General features: G+C 33.5%; 1 protein-coding gene across 1 annotated transcript; it reads left to right on the top strand.

Moving 5' to 3' along the window:
* The first annotated feature begins 2,015 nt into the window (after nucleotides 1-2,015).
* pole4 (polymerase (DNA-directed), epsilon 4, accessory subunit) lies at nucleotides 2,016-15,819 on the top strand. Its single transcript, XM_056468804.1, has 4 exons — nucleotides 2,016-2,388; nucleotides 6,602-6,686; nucleotides 13,978-14,019; nucleotides 15,573-15,819. Exons 1-4 carry the CDS (start codon nucleotides 2,146-2,148, stop codon nucleotides 15,584-15,586), a joined length of 384 nt encoding a protein of 127 aa, XP_056324779.1. The 5' UTR covers nucleotides 2,016-2,145; the 3' UTR covers nucleotides 15,587-15,819.
* The last annotated feature ends 610 nt before the right edge of the window (nucleotides 15,820-16,429 follow it).

Below are 16,429 nucleotides of genomic sequence, written 5' to 3'. Positions count from 1 at the left end.
GTAAACCACCAATACCAACATGTTTTTGTGTAATAGGTGGTTTTTACTGGATAAAATTCATTACGCCTATGCAGAGTCCCTGTAAACCACCAATACCAACGTGTGTGTGTGTGTAATAAGCTTCTTTTACTGTTTAAAATACACTAGGCCTATGGAGAGTCCCTGTAAATCACCAACCACCAATACCAACATGTGTGTGTGTAATAAGCTTTTTTTACTGTTTAAAACACATTACTTCTATGGAGAATCCCTGTAAACCACCAATACCAACGTGTGTGTGTGTCTGTGTGTGTTTATGTGTGTGTGAGTGTGCGTGTGTGCGTGTGTGTGTGTGTGTGGGGTGGGGTGTTTCCCAGTCCTGGGTTACAGCTGGAAGGGCATCCGCTGTGTAAAATATATCCTGGAATAGTTGGCGGTTCATTACGCTGTGGTGACACCTGATAAATAAGAAACTAAGCTGAAGAAATATGAACAAATGAATGAGTTTCATTTTGGGTGAACTATCCCTTTAAGCAAAGTGGATAAGCTTCTTTAAGGAAGTGGTAGAAAAAAATAACATTAAATTAATATTTATATTTCACCTAAAATGGAAATTTACTCACCTAACTGAGCCTCGAGTAATTTCAAACCTTTATAAGTTTCCTTTTTTTTTTTTGTTCTTTTCTCAATTGAATACATTTTGAATGTTGAAAACCAGTAGACATTGAGTTTGATAGTTGGGAATAAACACTAAATCAATGGCTAACGGTTGCCAGTATTTTTAAAAATATCTTTTTTTTTCTGTTCAACAAAAGTTGAGGATAGGTCAAAGATGACAAAATGTACTTTTTTGTGAACTTTCTTTTTAATAATGATTAGGCAACCAATACACATCATTTTGACTCGACATGCATTGTGAAAGTTTATATTTACATTCTACAGTTAAACTGTTTTGTAGCCAAGATTCTGTGTGGTGAAAATGTAGCTATGAAGTACATTTACCTCATTAACCTACAAAAATAGACTAAAATAAAAGTGACAACTACTATTTATAAAAAGAATAATCATATAATTATATATATATATATATATATATATATATATATATATATATATATATATATATATATATATATATATATTTCTGAAAAAAATTTACTAAAATGGAGGATGAAACCTGCAAAAAAATAAATAAATAAATAAATATGCAAATAAATGAGTAAATAAATTCATAAACTCCTGCATAAACAAAACGATAAATATGCAAAATAAATAATTAAATAATAAATATAAATACATAATTAATATATAATAATTAATAATAAAAGAATAATCATATATATATATATATATATATATATATATATATATATATATATATATATATATATATATATATATATATATATATATAATTAATAATAATTATATAATTAATAATTCTGTTCAATAATTGACCGTGCAGGCAGGTAAATAATCAAATAAATTACACAAATGTAGGAAGAATGAGAAAATGCTAAACTGAAAGTTTATTTCCCCTCTTTTAAAAGTTTATTCATTCATTCTCATAGCATGTTGACCCGAGGAAAAGGGAAAAGTAAATACGGAACTATGTTCAAGAAATGGATAAACGTTTGAAAGAGAGGAAATAAACTTTCAGTTTAGCATTTTCTTATTCCTCCAACATTCGTGTAATTTATTTCATTATTTACCTGCCTTCACTATTAATTATTTAAATATTTATTTATGCAGGAATTTGTGGATTTTTATATACATGTATTTATTTATTTATTTGCATATTTATTTATTTATTTATTTATTTATTTTATTTATGCAGGAATGTATTGACTTATTAACCCATTTACTTATTTTCGTGTTTATTTATTTACTGTTTGTGCAGGTTTCGTCCTCTATGTACTAATACTCATTCAGAGAAAACGGCAATCGTTTTTTAACTCCACCATGATACCTAGTGATGACAAGACGATTAAAATAAACTGACCTTTACTCAGTGAAATGAGTTGACCCGCTAGCATGACGTCGTGCAGTGACGTGGTTTCCGTCGTCAGCCTCCAGGTTGTGTTTACAGTCTGATTTGGCGGGAGAAGATTAGACGATTCGCTTTCGGTTCACAGCAGCGCGTTCGGTTGAGAGTTTTGAGCGTCGATGGCGGCGACCGCGTCTGCAGCTCCCGCGGAATCGGAGTTGGACCGAAGCGGGGCTGAAGAAGAGCCCCGGGCCACCGAGCCGGAGGAAGACGCGGGGAGCGGGCAAACCGGGCCCACTGCGGGCGCACAGCAACACCGGCTCGTCAAACTACCGCTGTCTCGCATTAAAACACTGATGAAAGCAGATCCGGATGTGAGTTTGGCGAGTCAAGAGTCCGTGTTCATCATAGCTAAAGCTACGGTGAGACACACACACGCACACACACACGCACGCACGCACGCACGCACGCGCAGCTTAAGTTCACCTCTTTCCCCAAGTATTTTATTCAAGTTTTATCTATCTATCTATCGTTACCTACCTACCTGTCTGATTCTCTGTCATGATTATACTTTACGTAAGTGCCAGTGTTCTGTCGATAAGTCGTGTCAGGTTTTTCTTTGTCCCCTATTTAAAAAGTAGGTAGCATATTCATATTTGTTCATCAAACCATAAATCAACATAGCATACCTATCATGTTGTGCTACATAAATTTTGATGTGGAGTGGTGTAATATGAGGTTGCAATGTCGCCCTACCCCAAGCCCTAACCTTAACCTTAGAGAACCATTCAAATACATTGTTATGAAACCTGCAAAAACAACCTGCATTGTTATCTGACGGGTAGGATAACATGTCAGGCAATTTTCTCCCCTTGGCAAGATTTTACCTGGTGATTATTCCAGCAATAATCTTTGTATATTAACATTTGCACGGGAACTGCATAGCTAAAAAAATTGCATACACACTAATAAAACTAATTGTAAATACAACATAATGACAATTATTGCAGAAGAAAACTATAGATACTGTAACTACAATAAGGTAATCTTGCAATTTTTATTACTGGACCTAACAATAAACAAAACATTAATAGTATATGCAAATTTTTTTAAAGTTAATTTTTGAACATTAACCTAATTTTAACTTGTTGCAAGTGATACTATATATGTATATTCATTCATTCATTTTCCTGCAGCTTAGTCCCTTTATTCATCAGGGGTTGACACAGCGGAATGAACCGCCAACTTATCCAGCATATGTTTTACACAGCGGATGCCCTTCCAGTTTCAACCGATTACTGGGATACATCCATACACACTCATTCACACACACATATACTACGGACAATTTAGTTCATCCAATTCACCTATATCGCACATCTTTGGACTGTGGGGGAAACCGGAGCACCCGAAGGAAACCCATGCCATCACGGAAAAAACATTCAAACTCCACAGAGAAATTCCAGCTAATCGAGCCAGTACTCGAACCAGCTACCTTTTTGCTATGAGGAGACAGTGCTAACCACTGAGCCACCGTGTCGCCCCATTTATATATGAGGCACACTATTTAAACATAAATAGCAATAATGATTAAATCTGATATTCCAGCACAATTTTTGAACGCTTTTTCTGTAGCATACAATAGGCTACTGTTTAATCTCTAAATAAAGTTAAATAAAGTGTTTTCCAGTAGATGACAGCTTTGTTCTATTAATTTAGCCATTTCCTATTTTAAAAATGAAATGAAAATAAAAATGCTTTCTTAGATCGAATTTTACTTAAGATGTTGTCGATTTAACAAGCCCAGTTAATATAATTATTTCTAAATGATCTAATTCAAATGAAAAACACCATAAATCATCAAAACTACACAACTGTTTTGTAAAACTATTATTATACATGTTATCATGTGACAAGAAAAAAAAACCAAACAAATATGTAACAATCTCAAATAGGTATGGGACGATAACCGGTTTCAAGGTTTACAGTGATTTGGAAAAGTCAAGGTTTTAAACTCCTAGAATTTTTTGTTATACCTTTCTTACGGCTTATGAAACTTTTACATATAGTTGGGGGGAGGGGGGTTTTCTCAACAGTTTTATTTAGTTTTTTAGGGCAACAGACCCTCCACATCGAAAGGTCATGGTCAGCTCACAATTCAGAAAAAATTTGAAAAACAAATTGCTTTTTGCACCAACATCTAAGCATGCTCTCAACCTAAACAATGTAGTGGCTTACTTCATATCCAATTAAAAATCCAAAAGATAAAGGCATGTATTGATTTACCAAAATATTTAAAATGTTTCTTAAAATAAAATATGCTGTGTTCAATGCGGGAGGAAAAGTTGTTGTTTTCACAATACCAATACAATTATACTGTGAAACTATGATATTTTTATCTAGGTTAATCATACCATCAAAATCTTTTCCTGGCCTATGCCTAATCTTAGATCACTGTTATTAAACTACTGTACTTTAAATTTCAGTCTGGCTTTCACCTCTTTTTTTTTCTTTTACTTAAGTGATCATTATCTATATTACATCTTTTACAATCTGGTAACTGTGTACAGTAGCTTGAGTGCAGCTGCACGTGGAAAAAAAAACATGGGAGACGATTGATCATGTGTTGAACTGGGGCCTGTTTCGTGAGCATTAAAATAGTGATGTTTTTGTGAAAAAAACATGTTTTTTTTTGTTCATAGTGTTGAAGTAGTATAGGTAATTTAAAAAAAATATATGAGTAATTCCAGCGTTATGGATGTGACATTTGCAGTAAAAACTCAAAACATAAATGAACATAGAAAGTATATGATTACATTATATTAAAACATCTGTTTAAATTTTCCAGAACAACTGACTACGGAGTTAAGGGACCAGAAAAATATCAATCTGTAAACAGGTTTTGTACTTTAAATGAGGGAAATAAACGTGTTATGGATGTGACCAAAAAATCGAGTTTGCAGTATGCAACATACTTTGTAGAAATTCTGTGAATTAAACTGCACAATCCAAAAGAAATAATGATAATCAAAAGGATAAGTGTCGGCTCACTATAGAACAAAAATGATTGATTTTATTTTGTATGACATTTTTTCATTTATGAGGAAAAAGTGTTGTTATAGATGTGACCGATGTGAATTGCCACTTGTGTGACTTTGATAAATTTAAATATAATAATTTGAAAACCATGACAGATACATTTTTGAGTATTTCTTAAGTACTGTAAAATACTTGCTTACACAAGAAAACGGTTTCCGTGTTTTGGTGAAAACGTTTTTTTTTTTTTCATGGCAACGTTGACATTTGCATGGAATTGCTTTGTGTGTGTGTGTGTGTGTGTGTATATATATATATATATATATATATATATATATATATACATACATGTGTATATATATATATATATATATATATATATATATATATATATATATATATATATATATATATATATATATATATATATAATTTTTGTTTTTTATTAATAAGAAATCATGTTGTCCAAGTCTACATCTGAATCAGATTCAGAAAAATAATCAAAGCATAGATCGAGTCCATCAACACCAAAAGCTTCCAAAGTTTAATAAGTTAATCAGGTTTCAACTATTTATAATTTATATATACAAAATGTTGCTTATTTTTTATTTGTCAGTATGATTAATTTGATTCAACTAAGAAATTTAAAGCAACAAGTTTTACAGCGTTCCTTTTTGTGGGGTTAACATTTCATTCATGTTTGGTAGTTGTGCTTATGTAGCTTAATCTAGTGGTTAATTAAGTGGCTAAAGTTCAGTCATAAGAAACTGTGCGATTTTAAAAAGGAGTCGTGGCACCAAACCCAACCATCATTGGGGGATAAGCAAATCGTACTAAATTGTATGAATGAGATCATACGAATTAGCCACTAAATCAAAAAGTTACGAATTGCCGTGACAGTGTTGGTTTATGCTGCTGTTGAATGATGCATGATTGCGTTTGTGTACAATTACAAAGGAAATGATTTTGTTTCAGAAAATAATAGCATTATATGCAGAATCGCAGTCGATTGCATGCAAAAAATGACGTCTGCTGTTTGTTCAAACTACTTATTTCAACTAAACAAAAACAACACAAAACTTGAGGGGTTTTTTTGTGACCCCTTGATTGTTTTATGCTCAATCCAAATATATTTGTAAAAATTAAGAAGTTAATTCATTTGTTATCTCAACACACATTTCAGAATCACAATAAACTACTTTATCAATATGCTCATGAAATAATTTATTTAAATTCAGATGAAGTTTTCCCACTGCTGAAAAGAAAAAGTGTGATTTCTCCTATCACAGCAACTGATAGTGTAAGAGAGACACATTAAAACATTTTATTATTAGTTTGTCTATATGATGAACTTGTCATAACAGTACCTCTCTGTCTGCATATTCTGAATTCTGAGGTCAAACTAGGGCAGATTTGTTGATTTTGTCAATCTGAATGAGCCTGCTTGTGCAGTAACACCATCAGGGGCCAGCTCTTGAATTCACAACACAAGGACAAGACTTTTGTGAAACCAGTGGCCCACACTGGTTTAGACACTAGGTAAAGACATTTATGTCTTAGTCAACCACAAAATGGTAATGATTGTTTTTCTGCCTGCAGGAGCTTTTTGTTGAAATGATTGCGAAGGACGCTCTCGTATATGCGCAACAGGGAAAGAGAAAAACCCTTCAACGCAAAGACTTGGGTAAGTTAAAATTTTAATTTATAGCTGGTTAAATCCTCACAGCACATTCAGGTCTATTTTGACCTAAAAGAGATTTATCTAAGTTTCTAAAATTATTTGGAAGGTTTCATTTATTTTCCAGATACTTTTTCCAGTAGTGTTTTAAAGGGATAGTTCACCCAAAAATGTAAATTTACTCATTGTTTACTCTCACTCTCGTGTCCAAACCTTTGAGCTTTTTATTTTGTTGAACACAGACAAAGATATTTTTAAGAACGTTGAAAACCTGTAACTATTGACTTTCATAGTAGGAAAAAACAAATACTATGGAAATAAATGGTTACTGGTCTTCATTCATTCAGTTTTTTTTTTCGGCTTAGTCCCTTTATCAATATAGGGTCACCACAGCAGAATGAACCGCCAACTTATTCAGCCCTTCCAGCTGCAACCCATCACTGGGAAACACCCACACACACACCTATTTACACACATACACTACGGACAACTTTAGCTTGCCCAATTCACCTAAACCGCATGTCTTTGGACTGTGGGGGAAACCGAAGCACATGGAGGAAACCCCCACGAACACGGGGAGGACATGCAAACTCCACACAGAAATGCCAACTGACCCAGCTGAGGCTCAAACCAGTGACCTTCTTGCTGTGAGGCGAAAGCACTACCTACTGCGCTACGCAAAATATCTTCTTTTGTGTTCAACAGAAGAAAGAAACCCATAAAGGTTTGCAAGTAGTAAATTTATGTGAGAACCATCCCTTAAGTTCATATTTTAAGAACATGTCTCATAGCATCCATGTAGTATTTTTTTAGCCGGGCCTGCACAATTAATCAAATGTGATGTTTTTCATGTGCATTTTGTCAGTAAAGCTGGCTCTGTGGCCAACTGTAAATATCTAGTAGTAGGGCTGAGTGAGACAACCGGTATCGATATTTATTGACTGAAAACCATTGTCAATAACGATTAAAAAAAGTTCGGTATGAAGGCTATAGTATTATAATTGTAGAATTATAGTAGAACTTTTCCAAATGCCGTGAGCACACGTGCAAGTAGGACTAACCAATCTGCTTCACACTTCATATGGAATGTACACATTTCAGTAACGGTAGACTAATTATCTCAGACAAACACTGCAGCAACATCATCCAAACATTGCGGCGCTTTTTACTTTTCTTCATAAACTTGCATTGGAGCTGCAGCAATGGTTTGTCCGTTTGTCATCCTTTGAGAAAACGCTTGATTGTCTCCTAGTTACAAGAAACGCCATAGAAAATGTTGAAGGAAACATGCTTGTCACTTCAGGTAAGAATAACAAGACACACGAAAATGAGTGCTGTATAGCAGCAGTGAGGAGATTGTAAATAAAAAAGGATGTAAGGATGTCGCCAGAGTGGCTTTTTGGTTTCTTTCCTTGTGCATCCCAGCCACTAGCACCCCATCTGAAAGATTTTTTTAGCACAAGCATAATATAGTCATTCAACTTCACAATTTGTAATGTTGCAATATGTATTTCAATAATGATGGTTGGTTGCTTTACTTGAAAGCTCAGATTTGATTATCATGATTAGTTTTGTTTACAGAGTTTGAGGCTTACTGTATTATAGACATGTTGCAGATGTTGATCTACCTTTACCATTGCACACACTTTGTAACATTTTATTTATCAAGTTTAAGAGTCTCTTTAACACTTAATTTTATTTTATAATAAAAATATCAGATATTTTCTTTAAATGTTTTTGACTATTAAAACTATTTGCCTTAGTAATTTTGGTAAATTAAAATAAAGTGGTTAAATAAGAAAATATCCTAATATTCCTAAATGTAAAAATAAAATTCAATAATTATCAATATGAAATGATATAAAACATAATACCATGATAATTTTTTGCAATATCGCCCAGCCCCATCTAGTAGCAAAGCAGCATTTACTACACAGAGCCTACTGACAAGCTACTCAAAAGCAGACTATTTAATCAACACATTTCTGAGTAATGTGTAGATGTGTAGATAATCATTCTGCTATTTTACAGCTCTTTGCATCGTTTCTCAGCGGTCTTAGGCTCTGTGTTTCTGCTACATCTGAAAGCACATTAAAATACCACATTTAATAACAAAGGTTTACTTCAGACACTCAACTCAAGTTATGAAATGATTTTGAAATAAATCTCTCTGTGAGATAATTCTGTAGGTGTGACTTTTGATAACATTGAAGTAATTCACTTATTTCTTTTATAATATATATTTAGTGTTTTCCCAGTTTCACTTTAACAGTTTTGATTTAACAGTACATGTGCTTGATGTGTGTGGTTATATAAGGCAACTACTACATGGTTTAAGGTTAGGTTTAGAGGTGGGATTAGGGAATGTACTTATTACCCTGCTTATATAATGATAAGTACACAGTATTTACAGGTGAAATGAGGCTGTGAATTAACGTTTTACCCTTTCCCCCATGAAAGTTTAAGCAAGTAGAATTTAATAGTTTTGTCTAAACTTTAAAGTCTATTCAACAGCTTGGGCTGTTTTGAGGGAAATTGTGAGTTATAATAGGAATTTAATGATTTTCTTTTACTACAGAGTGGTTAATACTGGAAAATCGTGTACTACTGTACTCTTGTAATACTGTAATAGTTATGAAAATCTTTTGGAGTGCTCTTATGAACTTCGTACGATGACAGACAAATTAAAGGCACAATATATATGATTTTTTCCCAACAAAATATACAAAAACCATTAAAACGGTGTTATATATTTTGTTGACTTTTGTACTTAAAGCCACTTAACAAAAGTAGAAGTAATAATATTAATGATGACAGTGAGGAGGTGAGGGGAGGTTGGGAAATCAGGAAGAGGACCAATAATAATAATAATAATAAACAACAACAGCAATAATAAGAAGTAGAAGAAGAGAAGAGAGAAAAAAATAGAGAAGAAAAGGAAGAAATAGAAAAGTGAGGAAAAAATAGAAAGAAGGCAGAAAAGTAGAAAAATAAAGTGCAGCAGACAAAACAATGAGAATAATAATAAAGAAAACATTACTATAATAATGATACTATACAAATAATGAGAACACAAAGTAAAGAATAAAATTAATAAGAAAAAAAAGAATATATATAAATTATATAATTATTTAATTCAATAGATAATAATAACAATAATAATAATAAAGAAAAAAGGATGAAAGATCAAGAGGTGGACAGATACATGTGATAACTATAATATACTCATGCTGATAATAATAAAAATGAAAATAATAATAGTAATTATAATAATAATAATAAAACAACAGAATTAATAATAATTTGAGGAGGTGGTATGTGTATAGTATGTGTAAAGTGTGTGTCAGTTGCTTTGCGATGCTTTAAAAAAGTATGACGTGCAGTATGGATCAGTCCAGTGCAATGCCCAGGCTGCCATGCCCATGTCACACTTGCCCTGTGAATGTAGTGTATGTAAGTAGTTTTTTTTTTCTTCAAATAATTGTTATTATTTGATCTGTTATTGGATCACCCGGGTGAAGAACCCCACTTTACATGCACCTCTATCTCTAATACAATCTTTACCTTTAAAGATATATAAAGGAACTGAGGTAGAGGGAGAGACAAGGAGGAAAACAAATAAACATAAATTTGAGAGAGTCAGAAAAAGAGAACGAATAGAACAAGAGGGAAAATAAAGAAGTACGTAAAGACAGAAATATATTGTGGGAAAATACTAATAAATTTAATACAATTACATTACATTACATTTAATACAACAATACAGAAGTCGTTACATTAAAGGGCACCTATGGTGAAAAATCTACTTTTTAAGCTGTTTGGACAGACACATGTGCAGGTATGGTGTATAGACCGTCATATTGGGGTGATATAAACACACCCAGTCCTTTTTTTTTTTTTTTTCAATTTAGCAACATAAAAACGGTGGACCATTTGGAGCGGTTTTGAGACCGACCGCAACTTTATGTAGGAGTGCCGTCCCCCCGCCCACCGAATTGATTGACAGCTGTGCGTATCTCCTGGCAGTCACGTGTAAAATCATATCAACAAAACAGGATGAGCGCAAAGCAACCGGAAATAAAAGGTCTGTTCAGTTTGCTAGGATCATCAATCATCATCAAATGTGATCAAGAGTACGTTTCAGGTTTAAAATGTTTTAAAACAGTGCATGTGTGTCATGAATTATATACTTCATCAGCACAGCCGCGTGTCAGAACAATTATAAAAGAAGACGCTTCAATCCCGGTTTGTGGACGTTAAATCAGGTTTATTTTGTACATTAACATAACAGATATTTATACAGCAGTGGATATTAACCTGTATCCTGTCACATTTGCGTGCAAAAAGAGTGCAAAGCTAAACGGGCGCTCTGTCTGTCTGTGTGTGTGTCTGCTGCGGTGTGTGTGTGCGTGTGAACTTTGTGTGACTCATCGATGCAACTGCACAACAAATACTCATTGGTAAAGTTCTTACTGTAGTATTTCTCACAAACGCTACGTGAGATCTGCTTCCTTTAAGTCTGTCTGTTGTCTGACGCAGCCGGGGGAGGAGATTAAGGCACGCCGAAAGGCACGTAGAAACGGTGGGTGGGGAGGACTAGCCTTAAAGGCGCAGTACGACAAAACAGCCCCCGAGTGCAAAAATGTATCAAATAGAATCTTGCAAAAGGTATTATGAAAAATCTGATGGGTGTTTTGAGCTGAAACTTTACAGACACATTCTGGAGACGCAAAACACTTATATTGAATCTGAAAAAAGGATAACCTAGGTGCTCTTTAAAGATTATGTCTTGACCATCTGATTTTACCTTAGAGCTCTCACTCATGGTTTATGGGCGCGCAGCGCTTGATGAAAGACAAAGTGACAAAAGGCGCATATGTTCACCTTTTGTAAATTATAGGCTACTATACTTTTAACAATTTCATTGTTTACATACGATATTGCATTATTTTGGTTACATGTTTTATAAGCTATAAAATGAAAGCCCCAGTTTGATGCGGAGTTTTCATTATGCAAAAATCAAGAAAACCTTTGGATTTGTTTGATTTGTCGATTTATGTAGGCTATTTTTTAAAATATATATTTTATAATTTATTTTATATGTGAAGTTTATTTATAAACTAATTTCATGAGTAGCATGTCCTTATGATTGATCACGGCTGGATCTGCATTAGCTAACGCATGATTTACATTGGAATCAGATGATTCGTAACTCACTATAAATAACCAGAATTCCTTACTTCAGTTATCTTCGCCTTGAAGAACCCCGCTTCAACCCCTACTCCTCCACCTTTCCCTTTAAAGGGTGGCACGGCGGCTCAGTGGTTGCCTCACTTTTGCCTCACAGCAAGAACGTCACTGGTTCAGATCCTTAACAGGCCGGTTGGCGTTTCTGTGTGGAGTTTGCATGTTCTCCCCGTGCTCGTGTGATAATCATCATCAATCATCATGTTAGACTCACCAGAAAACCATAAAGCATGGTTTATTTCACTTTTAATTTTGCTCTTTATATGTATATATATATATATATATATATATATATATATATATATATATATATATATATATATATATATATATATATATATATATATATATATATATATAGTTTATGCCGATGCACTGCATAGAAAAAGTACAATTCAGTCAGTACGGGTCACCTTTATCAGGCTTGCGTTTCCTCTGCCAAAAGGGTACCAATGGTGGGCGTGGTGTACGACAAAGTTTCAGTCGATGTCATTCTCACTCGAGGAAATCTTGCTTAAAGTAAAGCTGTACGGGTCGTTTACAAGTCATATGAGAAGCACTTCTCACAAAACAGATGCTTTATACACATAAATACTTGGGTATAAATGTTCATTACTAACCTTTCTATGAACATAATTTGATTATAACTGCAGACCATTGATGAAAGCCTACTGTAACGTCTGCAATTATATAAAATAAATAAATAAATGCAACACATATGAACACATACAGACCCTTACAGTCTTCAATATGTTACCAATTACAGATAAACTACACACAGCATACATTCAGTCCTTATTTGAGTTCAAAAACAACAGGCAATATATAGCCCACAGTCAGAGCAAACCTCTCATCTGTATTTTTAATCTTCACCAGCACATGTTAGACAACCTCTGTTAGAAAGTAATTCCGTCATTCCGAGTTCATAATAGTCTAAAAGGTGATGATAATAGTGAAACATGGCAGTTTGTTTGTTTTAGGTTGCTGAAAGAATCATTTGCTCTTTTGTTTTTTCCCGCTTCTTCTTTGTTTTTTCGCGCGTCACTCTCGCGTTTATACATTTTTCAAAGGATCAAATGTCATAAGCACTTCAATAATCAAGCACACGTTATTAATATCAGCTCAAGAAGTTTGTTATTTCAAATATCGAAAGCTCTCTGGAGAAAGTGAAACCGCTAGCGATTTAGATGGTCTCGTGAAACAAAAAACAGAACCAGGCAGATTTTGTTCTTTTTGGCTTTGTGTCTGTTCATCAAGAAGACGACAAGGTTTGTTTGAGCTTGGGTTGACCATGGCTTGTTATTATATGTATATGTATATATAATAACAGTGTAATGTCTCGGCTGTGGATTTAAAAATGGCAGTTCCTTTGTTATCATTCTGCTGCTTGTGTATGTGCTAGTGACATTTCTTTGTAAATCAAAAGTGTTCAGCTGCATGTCTAGCTCTGCCTTTTGGTACCTTTTTGTTGTGCTAGGTACCCTTTGCAAAGGATACCCAAAAAGGGGTACTGTACTGTTGGCTTTTTGGTCCATTCTGACAATGGAAACGGCCATAAAACCGTACCGTACCATACCGCACCACTCAGTGGAAACGGGCAATTAATGAAATCTTTCCAAATAGATCTATTCTAAATTATATTCATATTGCAATATATATCACAGCACAACAAAATATTGCAATGTCAGTTATGTCTAGTATCATGCAGCCCTGCTTTAAAAATCTTTTAAAATTCAATATTTTTTTGTCTGTTGTTCATGTAATTTTGAAATGTCATAAAGTGGAATAACTATAATACTGTATCGTGTATATATATATATATACTGTATATAACTATAATACGGTGAAAATATTAAATATTGTATTTGTTGAAAAATATTAAGATGATGATGACTGTTATTAAACAATGATTATTTTGGTCCAAATTGACCTATTATGTAAAAATGATATACAGATTGTAAATGTGTTATGACAGTCAAGTAGATCTTTAACTCAAAACATCAGTGGCATTGATGCTCTAATGGTTGGTTCTTGTGTTCTCTTTTGGCAGACAATGCTATTGAAGCAATAGACGAATTTGCATTTTTGGAAGGTAAGAGATTTAATGTTATTTCCTGCTGGCGAAGCTCTAAAGGAGCGGGAGAAAGTTTTATGGTTCATTGTGATTTCCTATATTTCGTTACTCTCTTCAAAGCATTGTTTTCCAGGAATGTCAAACCTAAAAACAAAAAAAATATTCTGCCACGGTGTCAGGTTATGTGTGACCTAGCAGAACTTCAATTCTAGGAATTCAGAAACTTAAGACAGCCCGTTAAAACATGAATGTTTCATGAAAGGCAGTCCGCTTTGGTGTTGATAGTTTTATTTGTTTTGTTTGGTTAGTACCATTAGTAACTCAGACTGAATCTGCTTCTTCAATGTACTGTATCTGTCCTAAATCCTAAAAGCTTTTTTTTTTCATTAGTTAAAGGTGCTGTATGCAAGGTTTGGACTCTTCTAAAAGATAAAATTACCATAATATGTTAGAATATATTTAACAATAAGCTAAGTGAACATATTTGTTTATCTGAAAAACAATGCTAAAGTCAGTTATTCCCTTTTTAAAATGTGCAATCTCGCTTTGTTTTGCTCTCTATAACCAGCCCACTGCCAGATTACCCAATTATATTTCAGCACTCTGGGTTGCAAGCAAACAAGCAACGCACAACAATCCACCGACAAGCAATTTGGTATTCAGAATGGTGCACTGCACTCCAACATAATAAGGCTTATATTCTAATGAATACATATTAAACCTCTTTAACATTATTAAAAGTACACGCTGAGGGACCGATATTTGTTGGTTTGCACTGAGTCACGGTTCTAACTATATTTTCAAGATATAAACTGTTTGCTGTTGCTTATAAAATGATAGCATTTAACACTGAATAAAGCCTATAATCTGTACACGAGGTGATCATTGTCATAGAAGTTTATGCTGTTCTTCAGCTGGGCGAAATATAAACCATTTCTAAAATAGAAATTTTAGGTGATGGTTAGGACAAAAACTTATTTTAACATGGAAAATATTTCTTTGTTGTGTGTATTTAGGAAATGATTTACTCTGTAACCAGGCACGCTCGCTCATACTGGTGTTGTCAATCTGGCAACCTGTAGTTGTATTAAGTCTTTGAAATATCTAATTCAACCACTGGGTGTCAATCTTACATACTGCACCTACAAAATGATAAAAATAAATAAATAAATAATAAATTATTTTGGATATGCGCATAAAATCAGTTGATGGAAACGGCATGATGAACATACATTTTGAAAATGCTTTTTATTCGTTCTGAAAATATGCGCATTAACTATGATGGAAACACTGTTACCGAACAAATTCCAGTATGCGCATTAAAAAAGTCATGTGATTTTGTTATCGATCATGATGATAAAATGTGTGTTAATGGACAAACCAGCAGGCTGAGCACACTGTAAAACATCTGAAATGTTTCCAGTCAATGTTTCCAGTCAAAATCGAAACCGAATTTTCGATTAATTGCAAAGCCCTAAAGGGCACTTTATTAAAATAAACAAGTTGAGCTATGTGTGGAATCGTCATTTGTTTAAATGCAGCTATTTTCTTTCTGTATCACTCTTTTGTAGGTACCTTGGACTGACCAAGAAGATGCTTAAATATCAATAAAAAAGACTGTCAGCAAGTTTTGAAAGTCCATTTCAGGAAGTTTGGAAAAAAAGGTGGCAAATTGGCCAAATTTCAGCTTTTGCTTTTTGTGCAGATTGATACATTTATATAGTTGTCAAAGTTGTAAAGTGTCAATGTTTTTTTCTATATTTTATGATTCTTATGATCATGTGTAGTGTTTAATTAAAGTGAAGTTATTTTATGTTATCTGAGTGTTGTGTTTTTCTTTGTGTGAGTAGAAAAGTGATGTCCACATTAGGTCCTGGAGGGCCCCTTTCCTAAAAAGTCTAGCTCTATCTTCAATTCAACACACCTAAACCAGCTAATACAGCTCTTATTAGTCATACTTCTGGCATGTGTGTTTAGGAAACTAGTAGCTAAACTGAAAAGTTTGGACACCTAGAATAAAAAGTTTGTATAGATCTATGCTTTTTAGTGTTTCGTGTGTTCCCAGACTTTACCCAGACTTCCCAGTCAGATTATTCTGGCCAAATTGTATTCAATGGTCATGGAATTTCTGGAATATTGTGAAATTTTAAAACATTCCAGACATTGAAAAAGTTTTTATATATGTTTTTGGTCTAAGTCATGAAATATCTAGAAATTTTGTCTGTTTTTTTGTATTTAAGTTTCTATTTTAAAAAAAAAACTTTTTATATCACATTGTTTTACGCCTGTTGTTATGGTTAGGCTATTTTTCAGCTCCATTTTATTTCTTTTATGCTCATTAACTGGCAATCACTACAGTCAAATACAGATTATGCCTCTAGATTACGCTTATTTTACCAAAATAATATATGATTTTTAATTATTTCAT

This window comes from Danio aesculapii, chromosome 11, assembly GCF_903798145.1.
Source record: "Danio aesculapii chromosome 11, fDanAes4.1, whole genome shotgun sequence".
In the NCBI taxonomy this organism is placed as follows: Eukaryota; Metazoa; Chordata; class Actinopteri; order Cypriniformes; family Danionidae; genus Danio; species Danio aesculapii.
Note: the sequence above shows the minus strand (reverse complement) of the source record. Positions and strands in the feature narration are given on the sequence as shown.